Source organism: Abramis brama, assembly GCF_963993115.1.
Source record: "Abramis brama genome assembly, chromosome: 3".
In the NCBI taxonomy this organism is placed as follows: Eukaryota; Metazoa; Chordata; class Actinopteri; order Cypriniformes; family Leuciscidae; genus Abramis; species Abramis brama.
Window position 1 is genome coordinate 14,239,738 of NC_139965.1, and position 20,831 is coordinate 14,260,568.

Sequence of the window (20,831 nt, forward strand, 5' to 3'; positions counted from 1 at the left end):
TGCGATGTGATGGCCCTGTCTGCAAGAAACATGGCCAAATAATCTGCAAAAGATGCCAGAAATGAAAAACCATGTTAGTTATAGTTGTATTGAATTTCATTTTTACTCTATGGCAAGTGAACAAAGGAACAAAATTCTTAAGTCAGTTCATTGCACTGAAAATAAAGGTAAAAAACAGGATCAGGTTGCCTTTTCTTTGTAGAAAACCATTGATTCGAAAGTGGTTCTCTGGCCATGTGCTTAAGGTAAAAAAAATAATCCTTTAGTTCCTTCTATCCTGCTTCTTCCGATCTCCACTGTTAATTCCCCTTCTGCATTGGGCAGGTTTAGATTAAAAGAGTGGAAAGCCATAAATATGATAAATGAGAAAGGGGTTGGAGCAGCTGCGCCACATGCTCTATGTCATCTCTTGCAATCTCTCTATGTTTATACACTCGATTGACTCTGTTCCTTCTTTACAGGGTTGAAAATGTCAAGATGAATATATAATGAAAAGCATTCAGTTAAGACGCACTGACACAGGCCAGATAAAGCGAGGCCTCCTACTGACAAAGGTCTCTGATTGGCTGGATTATGTGTGTAAAATGGTCGACCTAGAAGCTAGAATGAGTGTCGTGAGCTGGGATGTTTGAGAAAATCCATATCGCTTCACTCAAATGTCATGTAAACCCATCAGTATCCTGACCTCTTATAAATGTCTTCATCTTTCTTTTTCCTCCTTCCCCACTGTCACAGGCTTGATGACATCATGACCAGATATCACTCCCCTCCTTTCCAGACACTCTCCTTCCTCCCTCTTTTCCTCTTCACCCTCTTCCCTCTCTCCCATCTTTCTCCTCTACTTTCTCAATCTCCTCTCAGCTGGACCTCTCCTCATGACCCCTGCCACCACCTGGACGGGCGTCCGCGCCACTGCCTGTCTGAGTTCATCAACACGGCCTACGGGATGCCTGTGACGATGGAGGACCTCCAGCAAGGACCCAAGACGAACATCAGCGCTTTAACAGACCTTCATAACCCCCACAACCTAACGTGCTGGACGGCCGCCGAAGGCTCGGCTGGTGGGGATTGGACTTTGACGGTTCCCCTGGGAAGACGCTTTGAAGTCACTTACATTAGTCTTCAGTTTTGCCAACAGGTGGAGTCGATGGAGTCCTACTCCATCTCCATCTTGAAGTCAATGGACTTCGGCCGGAGCTGGCGCCCTCTACAGTTTTATTCAAGCGATTGCATGGGCGCGTTCGGACGTCCCGCACAGTCTATCGCTCTGACGAAGCACCAGGAGACGGAGCCGCTGTGTTCAGATCCCAGACCATTGCAGAAGCATCGTGGAAATGTCATGCTGGCCTTCTCGACTTTGGATGGACGTCCTTCCTCGCCGGATTTTGACTATAGTCCAGGGCTCCAAGACTGGGTGACTGCAACAGACATAAAGATAGTGTTTCATCAATCATTGGACAAAATGAGAAAAGGAGAAGAGAAACTGAATGAAGTGGGAGGTGCGTTTAGATGGAGAGAAAGGGGAGATAAAGTCCTGAGGTTTGGCGAGAAAAACACTGGCGTTAAGACATCGGAAATTTGGGGAAATAGTCGAGAAAAACAGACTTCGACACAAAGAATTAGGAATAAAAGCAACGTGCAGCAAAGTGGTCACAATGTAACACAAAAGGAGATGGGATCTCAAGGTAGAGTGGGAAGGGGCCGTAAGAAGGACGGTTTCAAGCCATGCCAGGATGGGACGTGTGATTGGTCCCTAAATATCCCACAACAGGGCTCCAAAGGGCGAGAGTTGAGGAGAAGGAGAAACAATGGAGGGAGAGAGAAGTCCCGCTCTAAATCGAGAAAAAAAGTCTCGCAGCACCTCATCCCATCTTCTCTTTATGCCCCACCGAAACCCCCTCTCGCCCTTTCCGACCTGCAGGTGGGAGGCAGGTGCAAGTGCAATGGCCACGCCTCTCGCTGTCGCCGTGACAACCAGGGGCGTGCCGTGTGTCAATGTGAGCATCACACATCTGGGCCGGACTGTGACGTATGTGAGCAATTTTATTTTGATCGCCCATGGCAACGGGCCACACCCAGCCAACCACACCCGTGCGTCCGTGAGTTTAAGCCTGTGTGTGTCCGGTGGTCTGTCTGTGCTTAAATGTCCATTTATAAATATACGATTTAGAATAATTCACTGCATTATTTTCCACACAATATCATATAAAACATGTTAACATCTGCATTATGATCATTTAAAATCCACTGTAAAAAACAACAGCATTAATGATTTTTTTTTTATTTACCAGTGTAAACAGCTGAAAATCCTTAGATTAATTTACATGATTAGCTATACTTCATAAAATGTTACAACATCCAACACCTTTTATTTTACTTTGGATGATTAGATTGATGACATTCATCTATATTTTACAATCCTGGTGAGTAATTAGATCAAACTCACTCTGATTTGACTCCAGTCGCAATGCATGCTGGGTAATTAGCAGTGCCACGTATTAAGGCTGCGTCCTAAATCACATACTTCCCTACTATATAGTAGGCTAAAAACAGTATGTGACAAGTGTCGTATCGTATGTCCAAATTCACGATAGAAATGCATGATTCTGGTTAAACGGAGAATCACAATTTTTTTGTTTCAAACAGAGATCATGATTCTTCCACGATTCTCAACAGATAACTAAACTAAATAACATGTAATTTATTAGAGGTTCTGACAAGATGTTAATTGCTGCAGTCTACTTAAAATGTTTACCGTTAAAAACGGTTTTGAGTGAATGATTCAATGAATGCTTCAACTTGTTTAAATTACTGGATGAATCAGCGTTTTTGAACGAAACTCTCGAATGAATGATTCAATGACAAATACATTTTTTAACAGTCACTTGTCATACCGGACAAGTGATGTAATCGATACAATCGTTATTTGAAGCGCCAAGTCACTTTCAAAAGGTGATTTGCTCTATTTTTAACGCAACCCCAGACATCAGTGTTTATATCCGAACTATACATTTGATCCCAATACTTGAGTGATAATATGAATATTTGACAACACAAAAATAACAAAACTGTGTGGCTGAAAAGGCTGTTTGTGAAGCTGTTTCATACCAATAACTGCAGGGTCAGCGGCAGAGCGAACTCAGATCTGAGTGTTTCGGAGTGATTTTGTAGTGAAGCCTCTCCTCCATTGACATCCATTAAAAAAAACGGCCTCTGGTCTCTTTCCCTGTCTACCGCAGCGTTAGCAGGCGACAGGCGTTACGATTTATATCATCTAAGGTTGCAGGCTTGCCTTTAAGTGGCTTTGATAGTACGTCCGAATTACATTAATACTATGTAGAACATACTTTTTTTAGTACTTGCAAAGTACTTATTCAAAATAAGTACCTATTCAAGAGAGTATGCGATTTTGGATGCAGCCTAGGACTTGGTGTCAGAGAATCTTTAATAGGAGTATATTTTATCTTGCTGCACTGGAAGATTTTTTTTATTGAAGTAAAAAAAAAAATTGCAAGCGCAGTAAGAAAAAAGAAAGATACAATCTAAATGCGTATATACGGTATTGTTTCTCAAACAAACGTAAGGATTATTCAATCCTCAACCTGCCCTCATCTTTCTTCTGTTTCTTTCTCTTCCAGCATGTGAATGTAATGGTCACTCTACTAAGTGTAGGTTCAGTATGGCCGTGTATCAGCAGTCTGGTCGAGTCAGTGGAGGCATTTGCTTGAAGTGCCGGCACCACACAACGGGACGCCACTGCCAGTTCTGCCAGAACGGATACACGCGTGACCACACCAAACCTCTCAGCCACCGCAAGGCCTGCCAACGTCAGTAACAATTGATTTGTCAGTGTGTTTTGTGTGGAAATCATGTTTAAGCTGGTATGTCAGTGAGTGAATCATTCTTACAGTTCCACAAGTGAAAAAAAGCTTGTTTTTTTGGGACTCTGCCATCTGTGGGGTCTGAGGTGTGTGAATTGTGAAAGGCAGCATAGTCTGTGTCTATGTTATGGCTACACTATGAGTGATGGTATGTGCACTGACACTTGCCCTTTGACTGCTCTCATGTCTATGGCACGCTCACGGTGCATTTTAGTCAATGTCCCAATATACTCTGCATACATATCATACATCAATGTTTACTTGTAATTTAGTGCGCAACTTTGTAAAATGTATACAAACTCTAAGTTATGTCCTGGAAATACCATAAAGCCTCTGCTAACACCTAAATATTTGAATTGAGTGATAGAATTATCTTAAAAATTTGGGAACTGAAAGATTTAGAACGTGTTAATGTTAAAACAGACCTGACTTTTTAAGCATATATAAATGTTTGTAGGACGGTTGGAGCTTTGTTTGGATGAAAAAGGGTTGAGCAGAAGCAGAGAAGGTCTCCCAGCCATCACACATATGTTTTACGGGGGAAAATGTTGCTCAGGGGTCAATGAGACTTGAATTACAACTGAAGACACAAACCACAGATGCCTTGTTCTGTGTAGTATTACTCGTCATTTCCCTTCATATGTTTAGTCTTACCCTTAGTCTTATGATAATTCTCTTCTCTCTAACACACTTCCTTACTACATTACTGTCCTCTTTTCAGTTCTTTTAAGGGATAGTTCACCCAAAAATGAAAAATCAAACTCAACAAAGTTGTTCCAAACGTGTATACATTTCTTTCTTCTGCTGAACACAAAAGAAGATATTTTGAAGAATATGGGTAACCAAACAGTTGATGGGACCCATTGACTTCCATAGTATGGGGGGAATCGAGTTCACTGGGTCCCATCAACTGTTTGGCTATCCATATTCTTCAAAATATCTTCTTTTGTGTTCAGCAGAAGAAAGAAACTCATACAGGTTTGGAACAACTTGAGGGTGAGTAAATGATGACAGACATTTTTAGGTGAACTATCCCTTTAAAAATCCTAATCTCGTTCTTCACTTTCATCCTTTCCATTTGTACTTGTCTCTGTCAGCATGCCAGTGCCATCCCCTGGGTGCAGTGGGCCGCTGGTGTAACCAGTCCACAGGACAGTGTTTGTGTAGAGACGGAGTCACAGGACAGAGGTGTAACCGATGTGCTCCCGGGTACAAGCAAGGCCATTCCCCACTCCGGCCATGTATCCGTAAGTATCACACCTTGCGCTACTCATTTCAATTGTATTCTGTATAATAACTAAAGTTGCTGGCCATAACAATGGCTGTTTAGTAATGATATACTGTATCTTAATATTCAACAATATTATTGATCTGCATGCAATGACACTATTATATGAGAACTGAACTGAGCTGGACGATGACATTCCTGTTTTCTCCAGAGCGGCTATATATATATATATATATATATATATATATATATATATATATATATATATATATATATAAATTAACTGAATAACTTTTTTGACGCTATTTTCTTCTAGATCTGCTGTACAGCCGAAACAAACTTTGTTGCATTATTTTCCTGTTATTTTACTGTATCAAGCTGTTTTGAAACAATCTGTATTGCATTGTACCTCATGTCCACTAGCGGCGCCAGGATTTTGATTGTAGGTGGGCCTCCAGAAAACTGGATGGGCCAGTTAAAATAAGGCAAAAAAATAAAAAATAAATAAAAACGGGTTCCCCTTCATCTCCGTTTCAGCGCTTTTCTGCGGCACTGAGGACAGCGACTCAGTAGCCTACCTGAATTGAATGCGTAATTAGCATAGGTTAAAAAACAAACAAAAAAACCCTTAAACAGGATTTTTTTTGTTGCTTTTTTTAATACAATTACAATTTCATTTCATTTATTGTTTAATAAAATTATAGGCCAATTATTTTTAGTTTATTAACAGCAACAACAGCTAAAGATGAAGTTGACGATCGCCATCTCCGTAGTGAACGCGCCTATAGAGAGAAATGCACATCATGGATTACATAATCAGAGAGTAGCCTATTTCTTTTCGTTTTCGTATGTCTGTGAGGCATACGCTGAGTTTCGTTAAGTTAGGATGAGATGCGCTCCAGTTCACGAGCAATGCAAGTGACCGCACGGGCGCCTCCGTGATTATATCGTCTGCTATATTATATAACTGTATATTATATTATATTAAATCCAGGCAATTGGTTGATAAAAAAATGATTCAAATTAAGATACAATTTATACAAAATGAAATTCACTTAAAAAAAAGGTTTTCTACAAAACAAAACTTAATTAAGTGGTCAAAATCATGTCTGACCCACTCTATGTCTCTCGATATATTGCGCATCCTATCTTACTCGTGCGGTTCACTTTTCATAATCAACATAGATGAAAAAATAACATTATAATATTTTAACAAATATGAAACTAAATGAGGCCTACAGACTCTCTATTTGTACAAATTGCTGCACATTCATTTTATTCTGAATTTTGCACACATAAGTTGAAAGGCATTTGTTTGTGCATGCATAGTAAAACATATCTGCAACATTTATCAAGTTCACTGATAATTATGCGTGCATTTATTAATTATCTTAATGAATAATGAAACAAGGACGAAGCATGTAAACTGCGTTGTTTGTTAAGAATGGAATGAATCGCAAATAAATCCGAATGAAGAAACGTACAAAACCATAGTAGAACATGGGTGGGCCCGGTCCTAAAATGGGTGGGCCCAGTGGTAGCGCCGCGGCTGCTCATGTCTCAAAGCACAAAACATAACATTACAATAATAATGAACATAACTTAAAGAGCACTGACCTGTATCACCTGACTGCTGCAGATTAATTTCGCCGTTGATAGTGTTGCCATTGAAATGCATAAATTCGAGTCACAAACCGCTCCGAGTAGGCTATAACATCACGGGTTTCCATCTCTTCTAAATTACAGTAGTTATGGTGTGAACGCAGTATAGCCTAAGCTTGTTGTTTTGTTTCACGAGGAACTGTAAAAGGCGGATGCTGTTTCGGTTGCGCTGCTCGGTGACTGACGACTGTCTAGCATAGCATGAAGTGCACTGATGACGTGTGATGTCTGCGCAAGAAGGGTCCATGGACGCATGGAAATACATACGTTGAATGCAATGATTGGACGAACATTTTATGGTCCTACTCCTTCCACAGACGACATACATATAAATACATTTAGATCACTGGATGTGAAGAGACTTTCAACCAGCAACAACAAATCGCCTACCCTGCCTTTAAATGCATGTCGTGCATCAGGTCTGTCTTGCATGCACACTATGAAGTCTGATTAACATAATGCATACTGGACAATTGTCGAGAGACTTTCACATTATCTAGGTCTGACTTCAGAATTATAATAGGCCTACGACTTGCATCGAATTAAACTTGACAGCTTTCAGTTAATAGAAAACAATTTCTGCATTTTTGTAAATTTGACTACATTTTTAGTTTTATTTGTGTGTACTACATCACACTTGCTATCATTGTATTTCTACACTATCGTGAATGCTGTTCTTTTAAACTTTCTATTCAATTCAATACAATGTATTTATAATGCACATTTAAAAACAACCTTGGTTGGCCAAAGTGAAAAAGAAAAAAATTAAAAAAAGGAAAAAGAGAGTAAACTTAAAAGTTTCCAGTTACAAAAGTTAGAAGTTAAAAGTTACAGAGAATAAAAAACACAAAGAATTAAAAACACAAAGAATCATGAAAAAAAGTATCATGGTTTCCACAAAACTATTACGCAGCACAACTGTTTACCTGTCCCATTTTGGCACATTAGCATGATTTCTGAAGGGTCATGTGAAACTGAATACAGGCGCTATCAGGGTGGCCAGGTTTCAGTAGACAAAAACTCCATAAATGTTGTGAGTTGTAAAAATGATCTAGGACCTTTATGCAGTGTGAGCCAGCCCCGTTTTCATCCGTATTAAATTCAATATGGCATCAAACCTGACTAAGGTCTATCGTGTTTTTTTTTCTTGCTATTTTTCACCCCGACTGTCCTTGACCCGATTAACCTGCTTAATTTATTTAAACTCCAAAGTCAGTATCATTGTCACTCTGCAAACCACTGTTTGTTTATGCAGGATTTAGGAGAAGCCGCTCTCTGAAACTCTAACACCTTCCCCTCATTCCTGTGAATAACTAGTTCCATACAAAGTCCTGAAATTTCTCAGGTTGTGTCACTTGGCTTTCTTCAACATTGCAATCATCTTTCTGGATTTCTGGGTACTTCACTCTTAGTAAGTGATAATCCGATGTGTATTTCTGCATTTTTATATCTCAGAGTTCACGTAACGCTGCAAGCTAACATGGTCTTTGCGAACAGCACCTGTCGCACTGCACAACCAGACCCGTTTCCCTCCCAGCATGACAGACGCATAATTCTTCACGGGTTACGGCTCAGTGATAGAAGAGCTTGTTTGTTGTTCTACATGGAACGTCTCAACATGGATATTTATAGCGTGAGCTCCCGTCTTTCCAGCACCAAAGGCGAGCCGCGGCTAAAAACATAACCAGCACCAGCGGACCAGGAGCAGGAAACGCAGCCGTCGTTTATCACAGGGAAAGTGACCCAGACATTAGATATTATTAGCGCTTGAAGATTTGTGGGGTTTTTATTTTGGATAACAGTGACCAGGAAGTCTCATGTTATCCATGTTAAACTCTATCTATATACTACATCCTTTTTAAAGCAAATGGATTTGTTCGGGTCTGCATTCGCAACACAATGCCAGCTCTTACGCCCACAGACCTACTAAATGCCTCCCAGGCTAAAAACACTAAAATGAGTGAAGCATCTGAAGCATCAAGCGTTTGACGCTTGATATGAGTTATTGCTGAGGGAGTTTGGGGGGTTGGAGGAGGAGGATAAGGTGTCAGTGCCCCAGTTGTGTCAGAGATATGGGCAGAAGTACAGAACTCATGGGTAATATATGGTTGACCCAGCGCTCCAGACCTATCATGGGCCGTATGTATGCGTGTGTGGCAGAGGGCGTCCTGATAGGTGGCCCTATTGACCTTTAAGACCACACACATGCACGAAATTGTCTGGGCTCACTCAATGTGACAAACGTACGCTTGTTTTTTAACACAAGCATTCCACACGCACTAAAAGACAACAGGGCGAACTGCAGTCACAGCACACACGTCCCCTTTCTCCCTCACACACTCACAAATGGCAAGTATGCCCTAATGAGCCACTGTAGGGATTAGAGCCGGTCACCCACAGCGGAGGTGTGAAAAAGAGGGAGGACAAAATGAAAGACACACAAATAAACTTGTCACTGCTTGCTGTAATTTAATGAGAGCCTCTTCCCCCTTTCTGCCCGTCTGTTGTTCGTTCAGGTATTCAGGAGGTTGCGCCGCCCACCCCAGTTTACCAGCCTCAGTACAGCATTGGTAAGCAATTGTTTTTTCATTTCACCTGCACCTATATAGAGCTGTCAAAATTAATGTTAAAGCATGCGATACATTTTTTCACTTTAATGCATTCAAAATATTTATACCATGGTCTGTCTGAATACTCGATTCTGATTGGCTGGAAGGTGTGCAGTGAGTAAGGAATAATTGAAGATGGGCCGTTGAATTGTTAATGCGGCCACGACACGAAGCGTTACACCTCAGGTGTGCATTATTTTTCTAACAATTCAACGGTCCGGAGTCAATTACTCTGCTTTATACTATGGTTACCAAACCTCAAAACATTGTTCAGATGACGTATTTCAAGATGTTTGTCAGGTTTTTTGTCATTTAAAACGCTATTGTGTGGGACTAATTTCTTATGCATCTCATACCAAGCCTCCATTGCTAATTCAAAAACGTCACTTTAGAGCTAGTAACGATGTGCTTTTCCATAATAACTAATAAAATTAAAATAACCGAAATCATTTGGCAAAGTGATATGGACCTGTAATGTGGTCAAGAACTGCCTGGAACTACTTTGAAAATAATTGCACACCTTAGACCAGGGGTGTCAAACTCAGTTCCTGGAGGGCCACAACCCTGCAGAGTTTAGCTTCAACCCTAATTAAACACACCTGATCCAGCTAATCAAGGTCTTCAGGATTACTAGAAACTTCCAGGCAGGTGTTTTTGGAGCTGGTTGGAGCTAAACTCTGCAGGACAGTGGCCTTCCAGGAACTGAGTTTGACACCCCTGGCTTAGACCGTTCGACAACCAATCAGAATCAAGCATTCTGTTGTTAATGGAGAGAGAGGTGCTGAAGAGATGCAGGTATGCATCTCTCTCTCTCTCTCTCTCTCTCTCTCTCTCTCTCAATAATTAATTCAAATAAATGCTATAATTCATTCAAATACATTTATTCTTACACACTACTTTATCTCTGTGTCTAATTCAAAGCGGGAAGAATGCTAGATCTAGGAGCCGTAAGTGACGAAAATAACCGGTAAAATATTGTGCTGCAAACATCAATAACAGCTTTAAGTGGTCAATGCTGGCAAATGGCCATGGTATAAGCGGGATAATCCACGGCTAGCAGTGCATTAAACAATTTGAATGCACTTCTTTGCCTCCAAGTCGTGCATTAAATGCACAGCTAGATGTGGATTATCCCTTACTTAACGCAATTAACGCTGCATCCGTTTTTTCCCGTCATCCATTGGCTAGTGTTACACTCTTATTCATGCAAATACTCTTAAACCATTCAAGCACGATAAGACACAAAAGAGAACACAGTGCAGTACAGGCGTGTGTGTCTGTGAATCTCCTGTCTGTGTGACACACACACACTTGTGCGCACAGAAAGCCACTTCAGACAGAGCAAAATTGTGCAAAAATGCCCGTTTTGTGGAGTATCATTGTAAGCACAGTCTAAATGAACATAAAGAGCTGTGAGAAAATAGGATGCGTGTCAGATCAGGTCTTAAAGTGACAGCAGCCTAATAAACCCACTACTGTCTGTCATTAAGGATAATAAAAGAACAAAAGAAAAAGAGAAAATCACTCGCTTGACTGAATAAAGATCAATCCTTATCAAAGCTACAAAAGTTATTTAATTTATAATTTATGCAGTAATGATTGTGAAGTGTTTGATAACTTTACTCAATTTCTGTATATATCCTACCATAGATCTATACAGATATTTCTGTATAGATCTGAAAATCTTAAAGCACTCTTTACAAGGTTACATGGGTCAAAAACCATAAAAACCATAACTTTTTTTGTGCATTTTGGCAGGGCAAGTAAAAATCTGAACTGGTCTGACTGGGCCAATAGAAAAAAATCCTTATCGTTGAACCCTGATATTGAAGATATCACATCTTTGTACATGTGACTTTCATTACAATAGGTTTATGTGAAGATTGTTTTAAGTTCACTTAAATTAAAAGTTGTTATAAATTTTAAAGTTAAAAGCTTTCAATTATACTATAATGTTGAATGGCTATAATTAATGTCTTAAACTGATATAAAAAAAAAAATCCATTTAATAGAGATATTAGTATCATTATTGAAATCAGTGATGGCATTCGTTCATAAAAACGATACCATTAAAAAATATTTACAATATACTGACTTTGTGTTGTATCTACATTATTAGGAGATTGTGTGATTTAAAAAATCTCTTGACAGTTCATATATGTGCAAACACACAATCATTTTATTTTGAGCTTTCTGGTCAGATACACTTAATTTATCACAAAAAGTAGGACTCTGAACTGTCATTTTTTTAACATTTTTATTTTATTTTTAATTTAAAGTACTTTATTGTCATGATACATACAATATCACCAAACAATAACAAATAACAAAATTTGTATTAAAATAAGGTGCATACAGTTTACTGCATAATAATAGAGCAAATTAATTGTGATTTACTGCCCCCTAGTGGATTAGCTTTGTGCTGTAGCATTTGGTGTGTAACACAATTCTGTTCATGTTCATATGCACAAGCTGCATGTAGTTTAGTACTGCTATTCATTCCTTTAGTGTCACTATAGCTTTATGGCTTCATTAAAAATTTTAATCATTAGATGCATTAGATAATTTAGAAAAGCAATAGTATATATCTCCTTAACAAGATGCACAATTGGAATCATTCACGTCACGTCCCTATAATTAACAGTGTAAGATAAGTAATGCACCAAATTTTAAATATTATATGTGATCATATTGGTTAAACAGTATATAGAGGTAATACTGATCATATATAGTATACCAATAATGATCATAATTATAATATAAACCCAAAATAATATAGAATATTTATTTTAAAAACAAATAAATCTGAATGTATAGAAATAAGTCTACATTAGCATCATCTCTTATTCTAAGTGTTAATGCATGTTTTCTATACACAAAGGAAGATCAGAATCACCCTTTTTTTATTGTTTTATTCAGTGGCGGAAACAAGCCTATATAAAAAATTAAAAAAAACCTGGAACTGGCTCTACCGGTCACAATTTTCTGAAACTGCAAAAGGAGCTCCTGCTGTTTATACAAGAGCCTCTCGTATGAGTCTCAAGTCGACTGAGTGAAGTATTTTCCAGTGCCATACTATCTGGAAACCTGGCCTGCGGACCAGCAGACAGTAAAACGTTCTCTTTCTGAATAAAACGTGTTTTACCATTGACAGCAACAGAATATTGTAAAGTCTGCCATGATTATGGTAATATATACCTGCCGCAGCTGCTGCTAATATCTAAGAAAGTGCAGTGCTGATTGATTTCACACACATTACTGTGATCTACACTGAGTAGACAGGCCAACTCGAGCTCTCGGGAGACTCCAGAACTGCCTTTTACTCCTGGACCGCTGAGCTCTATTAAATTCTTGAATAGAGAGATAGAGCAGCCTTTCACTTTCCCTTCTTGGAGAGATTGATACAGGTGGTCTAGTTTATACAAACTGCAATTTAAAATATTTTCCGAAATGTTCCCAGTTTTGAATTCATAAGTGCGATTTCACCGTTTCATTGGACTTTTTATGGTCCATTATTGCTTTCATTAATAAATAAAAAATCAAGTTTAAATAAAAGTGTGTAATTAACTCTCTCTTTCTCTCACTGCAGGCGAGGAGTGTCTTTCTTACTGTCCACCTTCCCAAGCAAGAGTCAAAATGAATTTAGAGACATACTGTCTCAAGGACTATGGTATGTCCTCTTAACTAAGGAAGTTTGTTTACACCTCAGAATAAAAAAAAATAATTAAAATTAATAAATGAAGTCACTCTATGTGATATAAAGTCACTTATATGGGAAACAAGGTCACAGCTGTGAGATATGTAAAACTGAGACACAAAAAGTCACAATCACGTTTTTGTGATCCTGGACCACAAAACCAGCCATATGAGCCATTTTCTTTAAATTAAGATTTATATATCATCTGAACGCTGAATAAATAGGCTTTCCATTGATGTATGGTTTACTAGGATAGGACAACATTTGGCCGAGATACTATTTGAAAATCTGGAATCTGAGGGTGCAAAAAAATCTAAACATTGAGAAAATCGCCTCTAAAGTTGTCCATTTACGTTCGCGATTGTGCTGCATTCACTCACAAAAATAAATGTTTTATATATTTACGGTAGGAAATTTACAAAATATCTTCATGGAACATGATCTTTACTTATCCTTACTTATACATATAAAAGAAAAATCTATAATTTTGACCGATACAATGTATTGTTGGCTATTGCCACAAATATACCCGTGCTACTTGTGACTGGTTTTGTGATCCAGGGTCACACACACACACACACACACACATATGGCCCACTCTTCTAACAACAGGAAATAAAACAGTAAATACCCACATGAACAATCATTACATGCATGACACAAAAAAACAATAAAGACACAATTTTGAGGGATGGAGAAGCAACACTGGCTCTCCATCACAGATGAAACCCTGCTCTTGTGTTAAGTCAATAATTTGATCCCTTAAAATTCATCTTTGATCAGCAAAAATACATATTAAAATATTTTTCCTTGAAAAAAATGTCTTCATATTATAAAAAAGCTCATTTAGTATACACTGTTCTATGAATATGTAAATTAGCCCCGCCTCCACTCACTCACAGCAGCTCAGAGATCCACTCGTTGACGATCACACGTTGACCTGATTGGTTACAAGGTAGTTTGTGACGTCAGAAACACCAGCGATTTCAAACCGCGTTTTTGAGACTGTCTTTGTTTCACTGCAGTTTTAAGGAGAAAATACTCAGCAATGGTGTCGACTTATGAATTTGCACATGATTTGTCTTAAAGCATATTAAAAACACCACATAGACTGATAAACAACATTAAAAACTTGATTTTCACCGCAGCGGACTTTTAAGAGACAGTTAGTCTCACGTAGCCAGACCTTCAGACCGACGGCAGAAGGTCTGGACTCCATCGCAGCTTTCATTAGCCAATGACAGCCCAGAGACCGTCTGACATGCATGTAAAGCAACCAATCACAGATCGTTTTGTTCTGCGTCATGCATTTTTCAGCCAACGGTCCGTGGGCGTGTCTGTGTATTACATAATAAACTAAAAGAAAGTTTATATATCACATTTTTTACTTTAGTTACACCATACTTTCACCCAAACTGAATAATTAAGAACAAGTTTAAATGGGTAAATCTTCTAGTGGCGTCTGAGGCTGAGACTATGGGACCTTTCTCACAGAACATGTTTTTCCAATACTTTCCATAGTTTTTCTGCTTAATCATGCACTAGACGGATGTGTTTGACGGTCTTTTGCAGCGTCTTGTGCATGACACGCCGTTCTAAAAACGTGGCAAATGTTTTAAAACTTCACCTTTCTGGTGCCTAACGTGTACAACGATGCGGTGTTAGGGGCCATTCACACAGTGTGCTTTTTTGTGGTTAAAAATGTGATACGCGGTTCAGTGTGAAATGATGGTTTATAAATACCCAAGATTGATTTTTAACCCAGGGTAAATTATGAGCAATGTGAAACGTCAAGCAAGAATTGTTTACCTGGGGGTTTAGAAAGACCCAGGACAAAGACTTTAGATATACAAAGACTGTGCACTCCTATTACAACGAATGGGAGAAAGTGCAATGCACAATATGGCGGAATAAGTCCCGCCTTCTAAATAAAAAAAGTGGTAAAGTAATTGCATCACTGCAGTCGCCTTTAGAAGCTCTCAGATTTGAGTGAAATTACTTGCCTTAAAAAGCTCAACATATTCAACTTTCTGAAGATTTTTAGGCTCCACTTTATTTCGATAGATTCTACTAACTATAAGTAACTTTGCAACTACATGTCAACTAACTGTCATCAGAGTATTAGTAGACTGTTAGGTTATGGTTAAGTGTTAGGGTTCGGGTTAGTAGAATAAGTTGACTTGTAGTTGACAAATTACTTATAGTCAGTATATAAGTACTGTTGTTTCTGTTGGTGGAGCATCAAAATAAAGTGTTATCAGATATTTAGCAGACAGTCCACTAATACCCTAATGAGAGTTAGTTGACATATAGTTGCAAAGTTACTTATAGTTAGACAGGGTTCCCACACCTAGGTAAACTTCAAATTCAAGGAACTTTCAAGGACTTTCCAGGTCCAGTACCCTCAAAGTCAAGGACTTAATGTGGGGACACGTTTCAAGAGAGAGTAAGGTAACATCGTTTCAGCCTATAATTGCAATGTTTCATGGTGTGTAAATGAAACGCTGAGGTGGGCTATCATCATAGTAGTTTCGTGAACATGTGAACGTCATGGCAATGTACAACACAAAGTACTTCACGCGGGAAACACTTAACGTAACGTGTAAATGTGCGTAACTAACGTAAATCAAGCAAGCTAGTATTCATAGACCACGAAGAGTTGGCGAAATAACACATTAGCGGACCGGAGGGAGTAATATGGAATTTTTCACAAATAAATTCAAGCACTTTTAAGGACCTGTATCTATATATGTTTATTTTCAAAAACTTTCCAGGGCCTTGAATTTATTTTTTCAGATTCACAAACGTTCAAAAGGATTTCAAGGACCCGTGGGAACCCTGGTTAGAGAAGAATGTCTAAAGTGGACCATCACATAAAGTGTTACCAATTTTTATAACTCCAATTGCTGAAATTCTGCAGACTGGCTCTGACTAGCGTCCAGAATACAAATGAAGGCAAAAGTCCTGTAGTCTATTCCAGTCTTTAGTCAAGTTGTCTAACATGCTTGTCCCTGTTTTCTGTCATATTTTTGTTCCAGTGCTGAAGGTGCAGGTAAAAGGTAAGGAACGCTCTGGTCCATGGTGGCAGTTTTCCATATTGGTGCAGTCTGTTTTTCGCACGGGCTCTTCGCACGTAAAGCGAGGCGTTCAGGCCCTCTGGGTTCCCGATCGGGATCTGAGCTGCGGCTGCCCCGCGCTTCAGATGGGCCGAAGCTTTCTCCTGATCGGTTCGGAGGAAAGCGGCCGGAGCTGGGTCCCTGAAGAGAGGCGACTAGTCGCAGACCGCACCACGATGGCCTTGCAGTGGAGGGAACACTGGAGCCCGAAATTAAGAGGCTTCCGCGGGCAGGACACCCGAGGAAAGTGCCCACAGGGAAACACCACTGCGCAGAAACACTCTCACTCGAACTCATACGAGGAATACACACCCCCACATCTCGACAAACTGCAGTCTGAGCCACACAGACCACATAAACATACACACACTGCACATAAGATGTATCATTTAACCACACAATCCAGAGGATCAGACCTCACACACGGACGAGGAGGGACTCAGGACGTACATGGAAAACACACAGTAACACACCTTGAAGAGGGCCATACGGATGAAACCGTCACGCCACCCTTCCTTCAGGAAACACAGCATGTGTTGCAGGACACCCAGGATCCTCTCTCAGGTGATTCAAGGACAAGTCAGGACAACAAACACGAGCGGTACCATCTGACAACGTGTCCAACGTGGACACCTGGTTGAAAAAGGGAGTTATTATGAGCAGGAATACACAAAAGGAAGCTAAGAAATGCCTGGAGTGGGCTTTGGCTCAGACAAATGCATGGTGAGGGATATTTCGGTTGTCTGTGTCTTATCCAGAGCCACTTAATCCAATGAATATTCGCACGCTTTGCTGCGAGTATCTCAGTATTTTTGTATTTTGTCCTAAATATTCATTATATTACAGAGCTGTTTGTAAAACATGCAGGTATTTTTCATGCTCTTCTTCATGTCACATGCTCTGCACCTTCAGTCAGGAAAAGACGAGTCTAATCAAACTATTAAAAGACGGAAAATCACCATGTTTTACTCACTTGAGTTGTTTCTTAAATGCCGTCCCCGTTCAATCGAGTGTTGCGCTAAAATTCACAGTTATTATGTCTGACAGCCAAACATGTAAGACTCCTATTGTTGGACTGTAAGAGATACATTGTTTTCAGATCAGCAGCTGACAAATCTTACCCAATCTGGTCTCGGTCATTGACAGACACGTTAAGTGTGGCTAAAGAGAGTAAAATGTAAAATATGTCAGTGCGGATTATGTGCCCATGCACAGTAATTAAAGTAAGGGGTTTTTTTTTGGTACCACTTTATTTTACAGTCATGTTCCCCGTGTACATACGATGTACTTATAACAGTAATTACAATAACTTGGTAATAACTAGGCATTAACCCTAAACCTACCCCAAAACCTAACCTTAACCAATGCTGTTACCTTATTTACCCAGTATTTTCTCACGTAAGGACACTGTAAAATAAAGTGCAACCGTGTTTTTTTTTTTTTTTTTATCTCAATGAATTCAGGCTGTATACAACAGATTGTTAATATGGTGCCTTTTTAAATGGATAGTTCACCCAAAAATTTTAATCCTGTAATTTACTCTCTCTCTCAAATTGTTCCAAATCTGTATGAATTTCTTTCTCCTGCTGAACACAAAAGAAGATATTTTGAAGAATATGGATAACCAAACAGTTGACTTCCATAGTATTTTCCCCCCTTGACGATGAAAGTCAGTGGGTTACATCAACTGTTTGGTTATCCATATTCTTCAAAATATCTTCTTTTGTGTTCAGCAGGAGAAAGAAATTCATGCAGGTTTGGAAAAATTTGAAGAAGAGTAAAAGATGACCGGATTTTTATTTTTGGGTGAACTATCCCTTTAAGTCTTATTACTTGTGAATATTTTAAACTATCATACCATATGTAAATGTTAAAAATATTTGTGCATCAAATGTGACAACTTTTTTCTGTTTAACTTAACGCTCTACCTCATAATAAATATTGTTAACAAGACTGGTAATGTTTAGTCAATTTCCATTGAACAGAAACAGAAGGTACAAAATCAGTGATTTAAAAAAAAAAAGTGTACGAAAGGGAGAGAGAAAAAAAAACATACATACACACATGTTCATATGACACACAATGAAGTATAGTTCATGCATGAGACTGAAAGAGGAAAGACAAATGGCGAAAGACCGTAAAAGCGAGCAATGATGCACCTGCTTTGTTTGCGCAGGAAACACCTGTTTCCAGTCTTCCTCCCTGGCTGCTGACTGACGAGTTAATTTAGTGTAAAATCTCTCACAGCTTGAAGGGCAAACTGCCCTCTGCTTGCCTTGTTTTGAGAACAATATTGCAGGAAGTCTTTCTCGCTAACTCTCGTGCCCTAATACCCACATGTCCTCTATTTTGTCTAGCAGCCAAGAACGTGTATCAGATAACACACTCTTAACACTATCTGGACACACAGTTGTGAGGTGTAGATACATGGCATGTGTGACATTTTGTTCACTTACAAAATAGTTCAAACTCACCTGTACATTTAACCATGAATTCTGGGTTCAGTACAAGAGGACATCACAACAAAATAAGCTTCCATTTAACCCTCATTTTCTGGGCTGAATGCAGAATTCAGAAACCCTTGTTATTAGTGACACCGGTGGCCGTTAAGTGAACTGCAGCCTGCAACATGTGCTCGTGCTCGCACTCGATAGTGACGCGATTTTCCCGGCAAAAACGTCCCGAGTCCTTCACATAAAAAATCAGTCTACAGGCTTTCATAGACAACTTTGGCAATAAAAAGCAATTAATAGGCTACATTGGAGTTCTAGCCCTTTAAAAAAAATCTAACAATGTGAGTGAAAGTGGCAGATTTGTAATCGTTAAAATACTGTTTTGGAAGGAAGTAGCCTACAGAAAGACATAGATGTGTGTTATTATAGCTAATTTTAGTGTTAAAAAAATTGCTTAATAATCTTTTCTGTGAAGATCCCATTGTAGCAACACAACTTTAACAAATACAAGTTTAAACAGAATGTAAGTGGTTTTATACAATTATAGCCTTTTCATTTTTGCTATTAAACAATTCCTAATTCCAATTCCTATACCCTATATTTTTTCTTGTTTGAGAAGCAGTATGTCATATGTCACAATAAGGAAGAAAAGACTATCACAACTTCGGTTTCATGCCATCTTTAAAGGGGTGGTATAAAACCCTTTTCACAAGATGTAAAATAAATCTTTGATGTCCCCAGAGTGTGTATGTGAAGGTTTAGCTCAAAATAACCCACAGATATTTTTATATAGCATGTTAAAATTGTCAATTTTTCAAAAACGCACCGTTTTGTGTCTGTTCCTTTAAATGCAAATGAGCTGCTGCTCCCGGCACAGAGGGCGGAGCTACAACAGCTTGCACTCACACATCTCTGAAAAATTCAAAAACTTTTAGCCTTTTATGTTCAAACCGGAGTCAGACAATTATGGAGAGACTCAAGAAGAAGTGACAGCATGTAGACAACATTTCTGAATGGTTAGTTGATGAATTTATGTAGCTTATGTGTAGTTATCTTCTAGTCATTGAAGCATATTTTGTCTTAATAATCTATAAATCGTGTTCCAGGGGCGGGGTTTATGTAAATTTTAGGGTTGGTGATGTCACTATCCCGGGAGGAATGTTGTGTAGTCCCTACCAGCTGTTTGTTGTAGTCCTTAAAAAGTGATTACTTTAAAAGAAAATATCTCCCTTTGCTTTGAACTTTGAGTGTCGTGACTTTGCAGATGTTGTTTATGCTCAAACAGCAATATTACACACCAACTAAAGTTAAAAAAGTGAAATCATAATCATTAATAATGTTCCTTTAAGGAAAAATGAGTAAATTTGACTCATTTCTTTATTCTGAGGAAATCAACATTATGCTACTATGCTATCAACTTGTATTGAACCCGGAATATTATTTTAGGAAACATACAGAGTAAATGCAGGTGGAATAAACGGCGAGTTCTGGATCCCGTGTGTTTACTGGCTGGCAAGGGGAATTTTTACGAGACATGAGGCCTACAGTGCATTACAGAGGCAAAGTTCAACAACCTCCACCGCACTCACGCTCGCTCACTTTCTTCTGTTCTTTCTCACAGTGTGAGTAATGATACCCCAGATTGAACCTCACTGTTTAATACGCCTTCGCGAACATGTTGCTAACACACTCTTGTTCAGATCACGCATAGTCGGGCACAGGGAACCAGATACACACACGGCTTCTGTTAACCCGAGAGTGAGGAGGTCAATCCAGTTGATCCCTGCATGCATGCCTCTCATACAAACACACTGCGTCCATGGCAACAAGATCCCTGCTTGGCGTTAACTCTAATAAAACTGGTGCCATCTGTGGTACATATATACTGGTTCACTGTGCCACACTAATGAACCTCAACAGAACACATATAGGCTACATAATGTGTAAAAATAATAATAAAAAAATGCATCCAAACAGTGGCAAAATGGCAGCCGTGAGCTCAGTCGACTCAGTCGAGTCTGCATCTGTGTGTCATCAGGATGTGCTGCTAGTTGGGTTTGCTCAAATTAAAATGAACTTTGACCTTCCAAATCTTGATTAGGCTAACTGACTGCCGGGTTATACTACTAAAAAAGAATGGAAACACCTGCCTTTCAGAACTGTTACTCCCACAGGCGGATCTTGC

General features: G+C 39.1%; 1 protein-coding gene across 1 annotated transcript in view; it reads left to right on the forward strand.

Moving 5' to 3' along the window:
- ntn5 (netrin 5) overlaps nt 1–17,752 on the forward strand; it is a 24,877-nt gene extending 7,125 nt beyond the window's left edge. The window contains exons 2-7 of the mRNA XM_084110360.1: nt 736–2,099; nt 3,639–3,827; nt 4,979–5,128; nt 9,288–9,341; nt 12,970–13,050; nt 16,116–17,752. Of these exons, the coding sequence (XP_083966486.1) occupies nt 749–2,099; nt 3,639–3,827; nt 4,979–5,128; nt 9,288–9,341; nt 12,970–13,050; nt 16,116–16,834 (2,544 nt within the window). The 5' untranslated portion in view covers nt 736–748 and the 3' untranslated portion in view covers nt 16,835–17,752. The remainder of the gene's footprint in view (nt 1–735; nt 2,100–3,638; nt 3,828–4,978; nt 5,129–9,287; nt 9,342–12,969; nt 13,051–16,115) is intronic.
- The last annotated feature ends 3,079 nt before the right edge of the window (nt 17,753–20,831 follow it).